The 19,351-nt window shown below is 35.9% G+C and overlaps 1 protein-coding gene across 9 annotated transcripts in view; it reads right to left on the bottom strand.

The window, feature by feature from the left end:
• LOC145676199 (protein lingerer-like) overlaps nucleotides 1-18,660 on the bottom strand; it is a 143,278-nt gene extending 124,618 nt beyond the window's left edge. For 5 of the 9 annotated variants that reach the window (XM_081747158.1, XM_081747160.1, XM_081747120.1 and 2 more), the window contains exons 1-2: nucleotides 18,539-18,660; nucleotides 817-991 (exon numbers count right to left, since the gene is read on the bottom strand). In XM_081747158.1, coding sequence (XP_081603284.1) covers nucleotides 817-951 — 135 coding nt within the window. In that variant the 5' untranslated portion in view covers nucleotides 952-991; nucleotides 18,539-18,660. The other 4 variants (XM_081747143.1, XM_081747128.1, XM_081747135.1 and 1 more) reach the window with 4 other exon arrangements.
• Nucleotides 18,661-19,351: the final 691 nt, after the last annotated feature.

Raw genomic sequence — 19,351 nt, forward strand, 5'->3', positions numbered from 1 at the left:
TACTGAACTATGTTCCAAAATTCACTCCAAACTGTTCAACCGTTTCCTCGTGCCAAATCAAAACAACATCCAACACCGGTTTCAATACGGACAAAGGAATTATGGAAAAATCACCTCTCCCTTAAAAAGAAAATTTTCAAAAACGTCGGAACATATACCCACTTATTTTAATTAGGAGTTTAAATACCGAGTTTCATCTTCCTAGCTTTGTTGGCTCATAACATACTGTATTTATATTTTATATTATATATATATATATATATATATATATATATATATATGAATTTTGAATTCCTCATCTCCTTTCCCATACGATGTGCCCTTGAATCAAAGTAATATAATAAAAAAAGCTACTCATATAGCCTGGCTGCTGAACGGGACGTTAAACTCCAAGTCAAAGTCAAAAACTCAGCTAAGAGCAGGTACTAAATACTGTATGTTCAAAAATTCATTTCAAACTGCTTAACCGTTTCCCCGTGATGCCATCAGAAACAACAGGCAACATCGCTTTCAAATTTTGGAAAATGCTCCCCTTCCCCCTTAAAATGGAAATTCCCAAAAACGTTGGAACACGGGTCCATTTATTTTTAATGGGGAGTTTATATGAAAAGGTTATCTTTATAACGTAATAGGATCACGAGAAGTTTTTTGCCTAGATTTTCGCTGAATTTGTGACTTCCTGCTATCTTGTTTTCGCTAAGGAAAGAGAGATACCAATATTACGCTATACTACACGTAAATCTTTGGACATCTACGGTATCTTCGCTAAATTTAAAAATAAATAAATAAATACTAATAAACTAATAGAAGACTTACCTGCACTTTCGGGTTAAGATCAGGTGTTTTTGGAGAGTCTGTTTTTGTGTCTGTCTTCTGTGGTTTGTTTCCTGAACCACCATCTATTTTACCACCTTTTCCACCTCGAGGGGTGGAGCGGCTAGCTGAGCTCATCTTTACAAACACTATGTACACTCACTATTTACAAATAGTTCTGTAAAGAAGAATACATCTTATCAAAAAAAGTAATGAGTTTTAAACAGTTAGATATTATATGCATGTAAATTCTTACACGGTTTCTTCGAGAACATAAATATAAATAAAACTGCATAAGCACTGTAGCTTATAATCGGGAAGGAACAGAAAAGAAGAAAATCAGTCTGAAGAGAATGCGAATGTTAACTTATCCCATGATATACTCCTGTAACAATTGAACGCATACGTATCAACGACCACTTGTCATACAGTTGTCAAGATTCATAATGGAATAATTAAGTTTGGAGTGAAGATATAACCCGGTATCTTGTCTGCATTGGAACAATTTTAGTTGAGTACCGTAGAACAAGGAAAACAATACGGACTTGAAGTTTCGTCAAAGTAACTCATTGGAATATTAGTACTGGTTCTTCATATTAAGTGAAATAGTATCAGAAACGTAGCATTGTATAGATATATAATTAAAAGAATCTTTTACCGGACAAGTCAATTTAAAGGTAGTAATTCATGATCCATTAACACTATTTCTACAAGAAACTGGTCAGAATATATAGTTTTATAAACAGTACGATTTTCAATGTAATGAACACGAAAACGGTGACAATTAGCTGTTGAAAAGTATGTGTCAAATTGTTATATGAGATCTTTGGCAAGTACTTTTTTCTGATGCAAAATGATGCATGGAGAATGAAAAATCCACGACTGAACCAGGATTCAAATCCGGGTCTCTTGCTTACTGTACCGATATGTTAACAACTACGCGACCGAACCCGCTCCTAAAGCAGCCATAAATTCTATCATTCTCGATATCGGTATGCTCAGCCAACCAGATTAGATGGACTGAATCACAACTCCTAACTTTTTTTCAATTACATTGTTCAACAAATTTTGATCGAAAGTATGTAAATTCTTTGAAATTGCGATTTTTACATTCATTTAAGCATAATATGAAAGGAAATGATAATAGAAGAATTTTCTTAGCTCAGGTTGTGAAAAAAAAAAAACGCCCTTGTACAACAGTAGCTGTATATATACAAATGTATTAATATTTATAGAACATTTAATCAAAATCCTTGTAAAAACCTACATTTCACTTTTTTTTAATCTATTTCACTGTGATGTGATAAGCTGGGGAGTTAAGAAGTACCCTAACCTATAGTTTTCTATACCCTTGTATTGCAGACGTAGTGCAGATGGTTTCATATGTGGAGACGTCACCATGAAGTTCACACGATTTAAAGCTTTTTTTTTTTTTTTTTGTTTGTTTATTTAAACCAGCCAACCCTGTTGCAAACTATATGCATTGTACTGTACTTTCGTCAATACCTATTGATGACACTGTACATAGATAAATCAGTACCAAGAGGCAATTAAAAAGCTACTTAAGTTCAGAGAAGGTCTACCAACAGGGTTGAATAAAATCATTTTTTAAATAATTTTTGTTGATTTTTTTTATTTTAATCGATTTTATCAAATTTAATTTATGCTCCTTTTCATAATTGATGAATTACGAACTTTTCAGGTTTCTTTATTAAGTGGTGTTAGAATAAAAGCAAAACCAGTAATTTCCATTATGTTTTCCCTGCAAGGTGTCTGTCACATGACAATTACTAAGTAGCAATACAATGTTGTTCAGCAAACAGAATGAATGCAGTCACCGCGATCTAGTAAATTCAATTCTCAATGATTGGATGAAAGAAAGATAATGTATGGAATCTATTTTTCGTTTTAAGCATTTTAATCAGTACACAACCAAAGTGAAATATGGAGTGTGTGTTTCCATTTTGCAAAATGAAAACATTTACATTATGGTACACAGCGAGCGCTGTATTTATAATTTGACATTTAAAAAAAAATCTACAATTGTAATTTTTCAATCAAGAATATCAGTTATCTTTTGCTTTATTACAATATTATTCAAAACATGCAATTCGAATCTGTATCACTATACACTGTACATGAATATAAATATTTGAAGTTATCTGCACTCAGCATGACAAAGGACACAATATGTAAGATATTTTAATAGAAAAGTGTTTCAAATCAAAACCAGTTTCTTTGATATTTTAAATGTTTCATTCTATTTATTAACAACTACCTGAAATGCTTGTTCTTAGCACGGGAAGAATATGATTATGGCAAACATTTGAATGCCCTTCTCCATCCACCCCCTTGAGATGCATATTTGAATGAAAATGAAATAACAAAAACCACGCTCGAACTAACATTTATCATTTTCAAAAATCTATTTCAAATGGTGCAGCCGTTATTCTCTGCGAAAAATTTACCGCACCCCTTCTAACCTTATTAGGAAACGCATTTCAATTAAAGCTTAGGATTAATGGTGAACACCATGGTCAACCCCGGTGATACCTATGTTGAAAACTTAATTTTAAACGGTTCAATCATTTTTCGCGCATGTGTCAACATATTTTCATATTTTCAATTTTATATACTGAGTTTCATCTCTGTTAACATGAGAGGATAGTGAGATGTGCAATTTTCGGCATGCAACTTCTTCCACGTAGCATACGCATGTTATTGAAAATTACATGATAAAAACCTGGCTCGAGTCAGGTGCTATATTCAAAAATTCATTTCGAACAGTTCAGCTATTTTCCCGTGATTAGAGAGAACTGCGAGATTATTTTAGTATTTTAAGAAAAACCTCCTCCCTCATTTAAGAAAAGCGGAATTTTCTAAAACTGCCCACGTGTCTAATTATTTTACATTAGCAGTTTAATCATCCGAACTTGAGCGACTCACGAGATACATTATTTCTGGCATACTTTTTAACACATAGTGAGATGATAAAAAGCCAAGTATTATATTCAGAGATCCATTTCAAATGATTTAGCCATTTTCTCGTGATGAGAGGACAGACAACAGTGATCTGAATGTTGGAAGGAAATAAATAAATCTCCTCCTTCTCCCCTTAGAAGTGGTATTTTCCAAATCACTGACCTACGTATGGTAACCTCATAAACAGACTTTCATCTTCTTAGCTTAAGAGTTTGCTGAAACCCTCCATTTTTGGAGCAAAATCACCTTCCCTCCTTAGCATATGAATCTTAAAATATGATGATAAAAAAGAAAAAAAAACTTAATTTTAAACTGTTTAGGCGCTTACCTAAAGGACGTTTCAAATTTCAATCACGGTAAAAAGTTTGTAATATGTATTACCAGATGTGTACAACTCTGAACTAAAAACTATAAGTATTGAATGTTAAATGGTTTCATGAAGTTTCCTGTACAATATGAAATGATTAAGTATATTATCAATGACAATTCACTTAAATCTAAAATATTAGATATTTTGTTTAAACTTGCAGTATCCTACCATCACATAATACAGATTAAGATGCCAGTTTCAGACTGACGCTCGATTAGTGTCCAAAAATGGTCAGAAATGCTCCAATTTATTTCAGTTTTAAGCAAAATAAATTGGATTTAAATCAACTAACCCTGCTACCGAGCACAAAATAATGACGCTGATCACATTACCCAATTGAACGTAATCCACTGAGCCCTTCGTGAACTACAGGTTGAAATTCTGTAACGTTTATTCTGAGATCTTTGTTCAATGTCTTATATGACATTTTAAACATGCTCAGTTTGGCCTTCGAAATGTTTAAGTACAGTCACATCCAGCATTCAATTCTGATCGAGCTCTATATCCATAAAATACATTGAAAACATTAACATCAATTTGACCAGCCACTTACAAGAAATATGAAATACACTGTAGGGTTATTCCATGTAAATTCAACCACACAAAACATCCACCGAGCACGACCTTCATGACATTTTGGCAGGAGCTGTCTCTTTAGTACGGTCCATTTAGGATAACCTGACAGGCAATCTAAACAAACACCCCTTCTGCCCAGTTCTTTGCCATCGCGGAAGGGGAAAAACATGTTGTTCATCGATCTGGACAGGGAAGTAAACTTTTCTAATGTACAGTATCGTGTAAAAGTGTTTACCTCAATTCGCTCGCACCTGATATCGCTGAGAAAGTATTGTTATTTTAACTACTTTCGAGCCCCGCTACCAATAATTACTATTTTTATTCTTGCCTTAAAAATAAAAATGAATATTATTTATACTAAAGATTTGACTTCAGTTGTATTTGTTAAACTGAATTTGTGGAAACTAGGACTCGTGTGTTATAATTTCAATTATTTTCGAACTGGGAGAAGTGTGAGGTAAACCAATCTTTTCGAGGTTTAATTTTATTTAGGCTATTTATTTTATTAAATACAATTTTAAGGAATGTATATAGTCTTTTTGTGTGATCAAATACACAGAATATCGAGTGTGCAAATTATTGTATGAAATTAGCACCTGTAGCGAGTGTATATATACAATATCAGTGTAATTAGTGCGTATACATTGTGTCCGGATGAAAATACACCAATAAGAATTTTGAGTAACTCGAGAAGTGTAAGTGATAGAATCGTCCGGTTTTGTTCTTCAGAAAGAGGACAGAAGATAATATTATATTCAGCACCAAAAAAAACTCAAGTCACCTCAGTACACCTCCACGTGTGCCTCTTTTACTGCTCGGGAAACATCAAGGCGGTATTCAACCTCCCTCCAGAAGTTGCTAACATTTGAGGTCTCACTGATCAACAAGCATCGATAATTCTTTGTCTTAGATCATCCAAATCGAACTTGGGTCTGGTACACGAAGTCTTCAGGTACTCCCAAGAAGAAAGTACAGAGGCCAAGTCAGGCGATGTCGGGGAACATTGAATAGGATCTCCCCTTCCAATCCAACTGTTCTCGAATTGCTTAAAAAATTCTCTCGCGCAACAGGCATAATGGGGAGGAGCCACGTCTTGTTTGATTATGTATTCCCGTGGTATCCGAGGTACAGCATAATCTTCCAACATTGCTAGGTACGTTGCTCCTACAACTGTAGCCTCTTTAAAAAAAGAATGGACCTATGACAATTTTCAGTTAACACAGACAATACGTTTAATCTTGGGCTGTTACGTTCATGTTCCACAAACCGATGTGGATTTTCCTCACCCTATATCCTGCAGTTATACCTATGCACCTTACCTGACGTATTGAAGGTGGTTTCATCAGCTACCTTTTTGAGGAAATCACTGTCCCTATCAATATGTGATAGCATTTCAATAGCAAATTCATATCGGCACGATTTGTTATTAAACTAAAGATCTGCACTAGCTGTAGCAGGTAGGTTCTGATACGTAACCTTTTATGCACAGTTGAACGCAGGATTCGCAGTTTTATACTTACACGCCATATCAATTTGTGTGCACTTAGCTTAACCCTTATCCGGGCGAGACATTTTTGTAACGTAAACGGGCAACCGGGGCCTGTGAGGCCCAGTATATATTTTAAGTGCAGAATACACAAAATCAATGCCTATTGTCACTTATTGTTTAGACTAGTCTAGAATGTACAGGTATATTCTTGTCAAGTAGCGAAACTTCGTGTCACGCTTTTGTAAGCCAAGCAGAATAGCAAATCCGGTCCAGACATTTTTGTAACGTAAACGGGCAACCGGGGCCTGTCAGGCCCAGTATATATTTTAAGTACAGAACACTCAAAATTCAATGTCTGTTGCCGCATACTGTTCCGACTAAAGGTTACAATAGTCACGTGTTCAATATATAATTATGTGACAATTTGATCTTATATTTGACAGGAATTTCACTAAAGTTATACGGGGCCTCCTAGGCCCCGGTTGTCCGGTTACGTCAGGAAAAGATTTTCAAATTTAAAAAAAAAAAAAAAAAACATTAGCTTTACCAACTCGATATGTTCATGATTTTAACTTCGACGAAAGATAGAAGAATTCAGTATTTTATGTCTTCGAAATATGTATGGTTATTGAGAAATTTTAGAAAAATGAAGCTACTGGGCCTGGGAGGCCCCGGTTGCCCGGATAAGGGTTAAAGGCTCCCCGAGCCGTCTCCATTTCTTCTTTACTGAGTTTTTTTCCTTTCTTTTTTCAGTCTTTCTTCTTCAACACAGAGCAATTGTCTGTGCCATCTAATAATGTCGTGGTTCTTGTTCATATTGTCGTCTAAATCTCCCCCGTAAGCTTTACAGTGGACTTGAATTCTTCGAACCAAAAACACCACTGAATTTTCTGACAAACGGTAAAGGATGCCATTTTGCGTACGAGTAATGCGCATGCGTGAAGTCCTGCTGGCCATAAAATTCTATTGTTTCCTCTTTCCCAAAAACAAAATTGAACGATTCCATCACTTTGGTTCTCAAGTTATTCAAATTTCCTATCGGTATACTTTTCATCCAGACACACTGTATTTATTAATAAAGGTATAGCTAATAATTTGCAGTCAATCGTATATTTAGTGCTAAGTGAAGCGATAATTCATAATGCCTTCCAGTTCTGTAATAAAACATTAGCCCGAAAAAACGTTTCGAAGTGGTTAGGAACCGTTGCATTTTAAATGTCTTCAATTCTTTAAGATAGCAGCACTCTAATTTAACTTTTGAAGAATTAGCTGACATGGCTGGACATAAACTGAATGAAGAACAGTTTAAAAATCCCAAAGCATGCGCACAAGTACTTCCTTCTCGGAAAAGTATGACTACTTCACAAAATCGGCAATTAGACCGAAGGTGTATCATTTCTTTTTTCTGAACTGAAATAACATTAAAAATAATAATAATCTTGCGGTTATAAATACGGATGATGGTCTTCTCCCTTTTTTTTCTCGCACAACTCTCCATAAGCTATCGAAAATAATGACACTCAAATGCAGACGCACACCAAGAAGTTCGTCGGTTGTTGATAGGGACAACACTGTACCATGGAGAAGAAAAAATCTCCGTTTAATTAGAAAATTCAAAACAGAGAGTGGAAAAATATATTACTTTGATGAGACACGGGTAGGCTTATGTTTTTCATGTCAAAAGTAGACAATTACTATGAATTCCAGAAAAAAGCCATCCCTTCCGGACTCTATACTGGACTTAAAAACCTATTGGCAAAGGTAAAAAATTAACTATTGTACACATCGAACTTGATTAAAGAATTGTCAGACAGGGGAAAAGGGTAACATGAAGTCACATTGTGTTGCTAAAAAAAAAATACATTAACTCTTTAAGTGGGTTTTTAAACTAAATTAAGAGTTATGCTTGGCGTCAAGGAAGTATATTTTTTTTTTTTTCTATAGTACAAATATCTTAATGTATACGTACTGAGGATGATGATAAACAATCGCTGAAAAATATACGGACAAGTTAAGAACATGGGTGTTCAAGAGAGTTCAAAACTTATACAGGGCGGCCCAAAAGTAGGTATACAGCCCGGTACTGATCAACTCATTGCTTTTTATATAATTTCTTATTGTGATCCATCAGATAGACTTAGCTTCTTTATTATTTGTTCTTAAAGCCTTTTTACTTATATCTTAAGCTCACAAGGGAAGAAAGGGAGATTATATATCGAAGTGGAAGATGGTTTATACACCAATCGAAAGCACTAATGACGCCTATTAAGAAACTGCAATAAAATTTTTCCGAATGCATATACTGTGTGAGTTATATGAATATATAGGGTGTCCAGAAATTCCGTTTCCACCCCGAAATCGCAAACTGTGAGACAGATGCGAAAACAGAAAAACACGTGTTTTATCATTTTAAAAGTACAACGTATCAAAGCAAAATATGTTGCCCTAGGGCCACCTACAGGGTCCTAAGCGGGGTCCAACTCAAAAATTGCAAATGGTAAGGGGGTCATGTAGCCTATCGTTGGAAAGCTGTTTGGAAATGCAGGAAGACGGAAGAAGTCTTCACTCTTTAAAATCACCCTGTGCAAAATAGCAGGCGGGTCAAAATGTTATGAAAAACATCACTACGAAGTCTATGGCTATCCATATACAGGGTGTCCGAGAAGTCCTTCCCTGATTACAGAAATTGATAACTCAGGCTAGAAATACGATAGAAATATGAAACTGGTGTTGAATTGTTTACAAACTATAAAAGTTTTGGTCACATCAGCACACTTCCACATGAGCACCCTTGGTAGCACGTAGCACATCAAGGCGATATTCAATTTCCATCCACACATTAGCCAACATCACTGGAGGGATCGATGCAACGACTGTGGTTATTCGTTGCTGCAGGGTTTCAAGATCTGGTACACGTGTTCGGTAGACCTCATCCTTGACATAACCCCAGAAAAAGAAGTCTAATGGGGTTATGTCAGGAGAGCGTGGAGGCCAAGCTCTTGGTCCATCACGACCAATCCATCGCCCAGGAAATGTCCTATCGAGATAGGCACGGACGTCCAAACCCCAATGAGGTGATAAGTGAGACTTGGTAAAACAGAACAAACCTAACACAGACAAAAACTTTTATAGTTTGTAAACAATTCAACACCAGTTTCATATTTCTATCTTATTTCTAGCCTGAGTTATCAATTTATGTAATCAGGGAAGGACTTCTCGGACACCCTGTAATTCTGAAATGGTGAGACAGATGTCAAAACATGTGTATCATCATTTCAAAATTACAATGACTGAATGTAAAAATATTTGTCCCACGGTCGTCCGCAGGTCTCAGACGGGGACCTAATCAAAATTTTCAAACGGCAAGAGGGGGGGGGGGCAAGTAACATATCGTTTGAAAGCTCTTGTTAAATGGAACAAGTCTGGACACTACGATAACACTGTGCAAACATCTTGCGTTTTAGTTTTTCTTTCAGTAGTCGGGTTTTCGTTTGTTTTCACTTTAATTCGTGTACGCAATGTAAAGAAAGGAAATGCCCCTACTGTGAGATTCTGCTCTTCGGGGTCCATTAATGTATAAAGAAAAAAAGAAGACTAAAGAAAGAAAAGAAAAAAAAATATAAGAACAGTAAAACGAAAAGAGACGGATATTATATATCGAAGTGGAAGATGATTTATACACCAATCAAAAACACTAACTATGCTTATTAAGAATCTGTAATATTATTGGTTTAAATGCATATACGGTGCGAGTCATATGCCCAAAGAGCAGAATCCACAATAGGGACATTTCCTTTCTCTCCGCTGAGTACAAGAATTAAAGTGCGAACAAACTAAAACCCGACTACAGAAAGAAAAACTAAAACCCGAGATGTTTGCACAGTGTTATCGTAGAGCGTGCATACGTGTTCCATTTGTTTTCATTTAACAAGAGCTTTCAAACGATATGCTACTTAACCCCCCTTGCCGCTTGAAAAGTTTGAGGACTCCGTCTAGGACCCTGCGGAGGACCTTTTGACATTTTTTATTATTATTATTATTTTACTTTGAAATTATGACACACGCGTTTTCCTGTTTTGACATCTGTTGCGCAGTTTCAGATTTATGAGGGTGGCCATCGACTTTATAGTGATACATTTGGTGACATTTTGAGCGGCCGCTATTTTGCACAGGGTAATTTTAGAGAGTCGAGACTTGTTCCATCTTCTTGCATTTCCAAACAGTTTTCTAACGATATGCTACTTGATCCACGGACAATCTGCAATTTTAGAGTTGGAACTCACCTGAGGACCTGCGGGTGGCCCCAGGGCAACCCTTTTTGCTTTGATAGGTTTACTTTTAAAATGATCAAACACGTGTTTTTCTGTTTTCGCACCTGTCTCACGGTTTGCGATATCTGGGGGTGGCAACGGATTTTCTGGACACCCTATATATTCATGTAACTCGCACAGTATATTCATTCGGAAAATTCTTATTAGTTTCGTAATAGTCATCATTAGTGCTTTCGATTGGTGTATAAACCATCTACCACTTCGATATATAATCTCCCTCTCTTCTCTTGTCAGAACAGCCGTGGCAAATAAAACCGTAAGCTAGAATGTTATAGTTGATCAATACTGGGGTGTATACCAACTTTTGGACCACCCTGTATTATTCTTATGAAATTTAACAATCTTGCTCCTATAAGACTTACTTTTTTCCCCGTGGCATATTCGACTGTTCTGAGTTTTCTCTTGAGGAAGAAGCACAATGTAAAACCATAACCTAGCAATACAAACACCGTACCAATATTACGAACAAATCTGACTAACGTTAGTCTCAACAATAGGGATGTACCGATATCACTTTTCACCGATACCCGATATCGATACTTTTGGACACATTTCTTACATATTATCAAGAATTTTTAGAATAATGAAATGATCAACATTGTAATACCGTATATTAGATATAAAGCCAAACTTTGACATACAAAGACAAAGAGTAGAATTTCATATTAGGTTCCACACAGAAAATATATTTCTTCTAAACTTCATCCAGCTCAAATAAAATGAACTAAAAGCAGCAAATACTTACTTAGTGTAAACTTAATTCTAAAAGTCAGTGCCTGATATTTAGAGTGACAATGTACTTTGATAGTTACATTGTATTTACTACTCCCTATTGCATACATAGACAGATACTACCGTTACATATTTTTATTGTTTAGAAAATTATACCTGCTATATCAGGTGGTGTTGTGTACATTAAAACAAACAAACAAAACTTCATTGCTGGAAAATGGTTTGCTTTTTTGTAACCGGCCAAATCAGCGCAGACTGCATTGATAGAAGATTTTTGTGAATCGGTGTAGAGATACATCGCAAATTCTTCTGCGCGTGCTATCGTCTCATCATCCACATTACCAAATCCTATGTTACTTAGCATTTATGGTTTTTCCATGCTTTCTGCTTCCCAATATCTGCGAACTGACTGGTGGTGATTTGGCGGATATTTTTGTAAAATGTGTGCTGAACTTTCTAAACAGGGTGTGTTCACGAATTCGACCATTACAGTTCATGTTCTATTAAAGGAGATACAAGATTTAGGCGAACATCAAGTATTTACTGACATATCAGGAGAAATATTGAAGGTCAAGATTGTCCGCTTCCTCAACATTGGAAATGTTTGATTTGCCTGAAAACAAATCTGACCTCGCAGCATTTCTTTCTTTAGAGCTGGTTAGGTTCTGCAGATAACATTGAAAGACGAATAGTTAGTTATCACCTCGGGTGAATTTACAGACTTACTTCATGTGGAGTCATCACAGGGAGAAGACCTACCGTTTCTGAAATATAATCATGAATAGGCTGATACGAGGATAATACTTCACGCATACCCCGCTTTCAGCTGCGGTTATAAGCAGCTGCTCATTGACTCCAAAGACACCGATGTTCCTGTTCTCCTTATACATTTTCTTTAAACAATTAAGGCAGAAGAATATGGATATCTATTAGAACAGCAATAAAATTACAATTTATTCAAATGCACTCAATTGTGAATGAGCTCAACGATGAAATGTCACTCCTTGCCAGCGCTTTATGTACTTACTGGAAGCGACACCACCAGTCAGATCGCAGACATTGTGAAACAGAAAGCATGGAAAAAATCATACTTGCTAAGTAACATAGTATCTGGTAATGTGGATGATGAGACGATAGCCCGCGCAGAAGAATTTGCGATGTATCTCTACACCGATTCACAAAAAACTTCTATCTGTGCTGATTTGGCCGGTCACGAAAAAGCAGACCATCTTCCAGCAATGAAGTGTGCTCTAATGTTTCACATCAAATGAGCACACCTGCAAACATATATTTAGCGGCACGCCAGAGACTCGAATATTGACTTCCTCCAACTCGAACATTTTGATTGGCAAACTACGAATGGAAAATTGGTGCCCAAATGGAACACTCAGGAGTCTATGGCTAAAAGTTGCCCAGAGTTAGTCTTGCACATGTAAACATACGTGGGACACAAATTGCACGTGTGTGCAGGCTTCAGTGGAGTGCATGAAAACCTGTAGCTGTAATGCTAACAAGTGTTATAACTTACTTATAAATACTTATGCACCAGAAAATGATTCATCTGATGAGGATTTAAATGATTAAAGAAACATGTAATTTTGCGCAGATTTTGATATGATAATGTAGAATATTATTACAGTTTTGCTTGTTTCCAGTAATTAGTAAGTATTTAATAAAAGTCCGATGTAATATTCTCATAAATTACATAAAATACAATTACTGAGTTTTCTGCAAAAACATTTTTTAAAGTGACCATTGGGAAATACAGACTTGATTTTAGAAAAACCCTTCAGGTGTACAACGATGTTATCAATCACTATATATCACCTGTAAATGGTGTTTGCCCTCACTTAAGACATCTTTACATATGTTCTTACCTTATTTATATTTTTTGCTTTTTCATTATGGTAACAGAAATAAGGAATTATTTTCAAAGACAGGTGGAAACACTGCACACAAATAGTTGAAAAATCTGAATCAACCTGAATATGAAGTGTAAATGGGTTTTAACACTATAAAAGATATCTCTACTTATCTCAAAATTTTGATCCTTAACACACGGTCGTATCAAGCGACCGGTGACCTCAAGGGAGAAGGGTGAGAACGGTTCTTCAAATATTGGGGAAAAAGCAGCTTTTATCTCGGTAACAAAACCTTTATTGACTGACGTGAGCTGAAATTCAGTGGTGCCATTCGGAGCATCGGCATTCGAATCAAAGTGCACTTTCCTTCAAACTTACCTTGCTGTACAGTTATTTTTGGAAGTAAACCTAACAATATTGGTACCGTTGGAAAGATAATTTAATGTTCTACAAACTTTGAGATGTTTTTTTCCATATGTCAACTCATTGGGGAGATAGAGCAAAAAAGAAAATATTAAGGACAAAATATGTCAGTTTTTAATGTGTAAGTTAAATTTCCCGAAAACCCACTGGATCTATCCAAAGCATGAATAGACAAAAGCGTAAAGCACACCTTAGAGCAGTTTCCCAACCGGTGTGTCGCGGCACACTGGTGTGCAGTGAATAGGCCGCTGGTGTACCGCGAGTAAGTCGAAACAAAATCATTAATTCTATAGCAATTAAATTGCAGGACATAGGGAAAAATGCACATTACTATAAACCTCTAATATGAATCTACAATTTTAAGTTACATACCGCGTTACTTTTCTGTACATTTTTAATACTGAAAAAGGTATTTGTTATCATTGTTATGACGTTATGACCATTACTGCTTCTTTATTGTTGCAGACTATTTCGTAACTTCAAGTTTTAAAATATTCAATCCTTTCGACAAAACAAACATGCATACGAATTACCTACATTTGTGTTTTAAAAGTAAAAGAGATTTGTTTGTTCGTTCGTTATTTAGTGATCTTGCTTGTTAGTGAAAGATTGGATGCAGTTTTCGCAAAAGAAAACGTATTTTTAAAAATCTAAGTCCAACATTTCATTGCAATTGTTTTTTTATTTTTAAATTAGAATGAAAAATAAGCATAATAATTTACCATGGTGGAAAATCAATGATCGACCTTTCTTCTCTGTGAGATCAGTAATCACAGAAAAAGATACCATGGTAATGGTACCAGAAAAAGATACCATTAAATATAATAAAATCTATGAGTGTGCCGCGAGAATTCCAGTTACACCCACAATGTGCCGGAAATTGAAAAAGGTTGGGAAACGCTGCCTTAGACATAAAACCGGAAAAAGAAATTCATTAATATCTTGATTAGTTTCGGAGATATGGCATCTACTTGAAATGCTCATTTTTTAGCTTCAGTAGGGAGGGGAGGGGGTGTACGGGGTGACCTTCCGCTCGCATCAAGCGACCGGAGGTCTAGAAATGATCAGAATAGTGGACTTGATTTAGGACCACCGGTTGTTTTTACTCTCGCGGGTTGAACGAAACTTAATAACCACGTATTCTGCCTCCCGACTATACCCTTACCCTTCGGAAGTTATGCGACGACAGTAAGCTAGCAGACGATCTTGCTGTTCACGTCTCTCGCTGCTGAAGCACGTGTAATAAGCGGAGTAATACATTTCGCTTTATTTATGTCTACTTTGTTCTAAGGCTGGAAAGATTATGTATTTAGTATTTTTTTTAACATATTACAGTAAATTGAAAGTTACCAATACTTTGAAATGAGAAAGAACTTAGTGATGCTACTATATGAGATTTAGTTGTTAAGGTTACAAAACAAAAATAACGCAGTGCGTCTTTCTGGCTAATGCACGTGGTCGAAGAGTTCGACTCCCAATAGTGATACACACAATTAGAAGGCCGGATCCCACTTTAAACAGCAGGTATCAATTTCATAGTCTCGGCTCTAAGAAGAGACATTAGAAAAGCCAATGAAAGTGCGCTTCAAAATCTATTCTAGATGCTATATAATCTACAAAATTTAAATAGAATTTCTTAACTTTTATCCCAAGTTCGGCAACTCTCAAGACAGATTTAATGCTGCGCCACATTCTTCAGTAACATATTAAAAAAATATTAATGAAACAATAATTCAGTTTGAGTGCGTCTGTAAAATTTTTAGTGGAGTTTCGGGGACTTAAGCTGTGGCTTTGTTCAACAGAAAAAAATCTTACAGACGCAGTTAACGGGATTAGTGTTTCCACTTATTATTTTAGTAATTCGACTAAGAAGCGTCAGTCTTTAAGTAAATAATCTATTCACTTCACTCTACTAATAGATGCTATATGATACAAAAAGGTAAGATTTGGATCCATGCACACTTCTAAACTGAAAGCAATGTAAAATTGATTTCGAACACTAAGATGATTTTACTACTGGAAACCGCAATTCAAGCAATTCAGTAGATACGATAACTACAAGCCAAAAGGTATAACGTCGTTGGCTTCCCGCGTTTGGACCTGCCCGTTACTGGGGATGTGGTAAGAGGGTAGTCAATCAACAGCAAGCGTCTACTGTGTTCAGCAAGCCACGAGTAACCAAGCTGGCAACTCCCCATAAACGTCACTACAACTTTTCGCGGGAAGCCAACGACGTTATACCTTCCGTACTGTAATTGATAACAAATAAATACTGCCTGCAGCGTTGGTCTAATGGCTAGCGCATGACTCCTTAGTACATGTAGCCTCGGCTTAGATTCTAGACGGAAGAGCACAAAAAAATGTAATTTCATTCGAGTTAACTTTACAATGCCCGCTCCAGCAGGTATATTCACTCACAAACGAGAATTACACACTGAAAATGAAAATGGATCAAAACTTACCTAACCTTAAGCTAACCTGTTCCTGCCCCTACCCTACTTATCCCTATCTTACTCTACAATACCTTTTAAAAAGGTCCTACTTATCGATGCGCAGCTGGAGTGTCTATTGTAAAGTTTGCCATTTCATTTTCAGTAGTCACACCTATTTTAGCCTAAAAGCCATAATCGTGAGATGAACAGAGGAAAGAAGTAAATACAATATTCTGTTGTTAAGCTTAAGAATAGTTTACATTATTTGACATAGTTTTGGAACTGGGGAGCAAGCATAATCTGCTTAAATTTCTTGCTATATTTTCTCTATTTTTTTAATGGTTTAGGTAGGTTAGGGTAGGATATTTGGATTCGGGGGGCCAGAATTTTTCGCTCAAAATTCGTACTTTCTTCCTATATTTTCTGTGTTTTTGATGGTTTAGGCTAGGTTAAGTTAGGTTAGATTATGTTGTGTTAGTACTTAGTAACTACACTTACGTGACATCAACTTATTTCTCCTGTAAACATGGTGATTTCACCTGATTTTGGTACGTCACTTCCAAAATTATACCGATTATTTATGTGATAAAATACCATCACTGAACAAGTAACTACCGGTACCTAGGTAGTTTAACGAGGCCGAAAAACAGGCAACACCCAGTGATTCAGACAATTACACTTCCTTACTGACAGATAAGCCGCGGTCCATACTGCCAATTATATACGAAGTACAGACAGTCAAGAAAACCCCTTACAAATCAACACCCCGTGTAAACAACGAATTATTTTTTACATCCACACACTTAACATCCTACAAAACAAATTCAATTTCATTCAACATTATGTCTAGGTAACACATTCGGTAAAGTTTGTATTAAACACAATTTATGCCCATTAAATGGAATTTAAAAGAAAACCACACCTACTATATCGCAAATGGTTATATTATTTCGCCATCTGATTTCCACAAAAACACTACCGGTAGGTATCAGAATTTAAATATCCTTGAAATTATATTAAGAGCGATGAAATTATTTAAACTTCCGTAAGATATAGAACCGGCTATTCTTCAACATCCACGAGTTATTGCTAAATTATATCAAGTATAAAGTTTTCGATCCACGGATAACGTTTTGCACTATTCTAGTGATTTACTGGCCTAATGGTGCCAATAAGAAGCCTAGAATTTCATAATTGTTATGTAGCATTGTACAGTCGGTAATCATAATAATTATCGGCATTTATTCCGAGGTTAGGCGTCCGCTTTCGCCACGTTTTTTCGCTGTTACCTCCTTTCCACATTTTCTGCAATTTGTTATTAGGTTCATTAATCCGTGCTCTTCACAAACTTTTAAAAGATTTTACTTGTTATCAACGTATTGCTTCACTTATCATTAATATTAATGTAAAATTGCATACACATCATGTAACTCGTACACTCATTGCGTGTACAAGAAAACTAACACAAGTCGTCAACTAACACAAGGGTATGCGCCTTGAGCAAGGATATTTGTGTTCGATTCATGGTAGGAGCTCGTGTAACTAAGATCCCACGTTAAAGTCTACGTCTACAAGATGCTGAAACGAAATGTTCAAAACTAAATCAACAAAAACCAACAGAACATGTAGTAGCTTGTTTCCTTATCTTCTGCAAGCAAATTAATAAACAAAACAATAATTATATTGTATTAAGCAAGTTACATTTTAAGCAATTTAGTTATGCACTCAAATATATAAATTCACAATGATATAACGCCAGACGGTAATACACAACTCAATGTTGTGAAATCATGAGTAATCACACATTTTCAGTCATATTATTACTGTAGCAATTAATTTTGCAATTCTTCTCAACGAACATAAATCTAATGATTACGTTTTGTACAAAATGTAACCACTCCCTTTACCACAAACGATATATAATTACACAAACTAGGAATCGATTAAATACCTTCACTCGACGGTACACTTACGTCTGTAACTTAAGACAGGGAACCTGTTAAATAGAAATAACTCGTATAGTGCATTAGATCGCAAAAGTACGCACTGTTTCTCTCCACCCTGCTAATATCAAAGTAAATTTTTTCCTTATATACAATAGTCACTACCTATGCCTCGGTGACGAAGCAATGCAGCTCTCGAGTCGCTGAACTTTGTTGTTTACAACAAACTTGGCAACGAATATTTTCTACTTTAATAATACTGCACTTCCTCTTTGTGTACATATGACACAAGTAACACACTTTCGTACTAACTATTTGTCGCTACCGCCTACTCAAGTACGAGATGTGGAACAAAGCCCGGCTCAGCCATGTGGGGACGACGCCATTTCAATATCTTGTTTAAGGCTTAACATATGACAACCGACGTGATTTACCAGTATGAAAAATGCCTAGGGCAAATATTAGGTTTTCTAAATCTTATTTTCTGATATATCTAATACCTGCGGGCATATTTAAGTATTCTTTGCTAACATATAAACGCATGCTAGTGTAAGAAATACAATTATTTTCTTGGATATTTCATACCTGGAAAATGCGCTCAAAAAGCAGTCAGGTCACGTGATGTACTATCCATTCGCGCCGACGCAGAATGAACCTCCCTGACGTTGAATATTGACATAGACTAAAAATACTACATAGATGTCTCTCATTCATGACCCAAATGCTGAAAAGTATCGACATTATTTGTCAAAGTTTGGTGTTATAGCTTCCATGTTTATTTATTATATGCAATTAAAACAATATATTCAAACTCGAACACTAAAATATCAGGGCTCGACACAATTTTAGAGGTGCAGATTTATTCATACATAAGTTATAGCCATATATATTTCTTTTTTAGTAAATCAAGTCTCTGTATTTTAATAGTCATTATTGGGGTGTGAACTTGCATTCCACGGTGCAGATTCACTTTAGGAGGCCTTCAGTATACGTACACGATAAGTATATTGTGCAAAAGACACTAACCAATTTGTGCTAGATGACCAACGAATGTTATCTAACATTTAGACAGAGCAGGGGCGCAGCAGGAGAGGCACACAGTGTAGAGTTAGCGACGGTGAGTATAATATACATAAACAAGTACAGCGCATAACACTATCTGAAATAAGCACTTACTTTATCTGTTAGATTATGCATTTGTACCTCTCTAAGGACGATATGTAGTCATTGCTTGCATGTTTGTACTCCAAAATAACGAACACATTACTTACGTAAATTTCACAAATATTTGGATTCCTCAACTCTCGGGCACTTTAATGGTTGTGCGCATTCTGACTTCATATACTTTATTTTTTTTTTCACTTTGTATACTGTAGTTAATGGCAAAGTCTGTGCTTA

This window comes from Thermobia domestica, chromosome 2 (assembly GCF_964235325.1).
Source record: "Thermobia domestica chromosome 2, izTheDome1.hap1.1, whole genome shotgun sequence".
In the NCBI taxonomy this organism is placed as follows: domain Eukaryota; kingdom Metazoa; phylum Arthropoda; class Insecta; order Zygentoma; family Lepismatidae; genus Thermobia; species Thermobia domestica.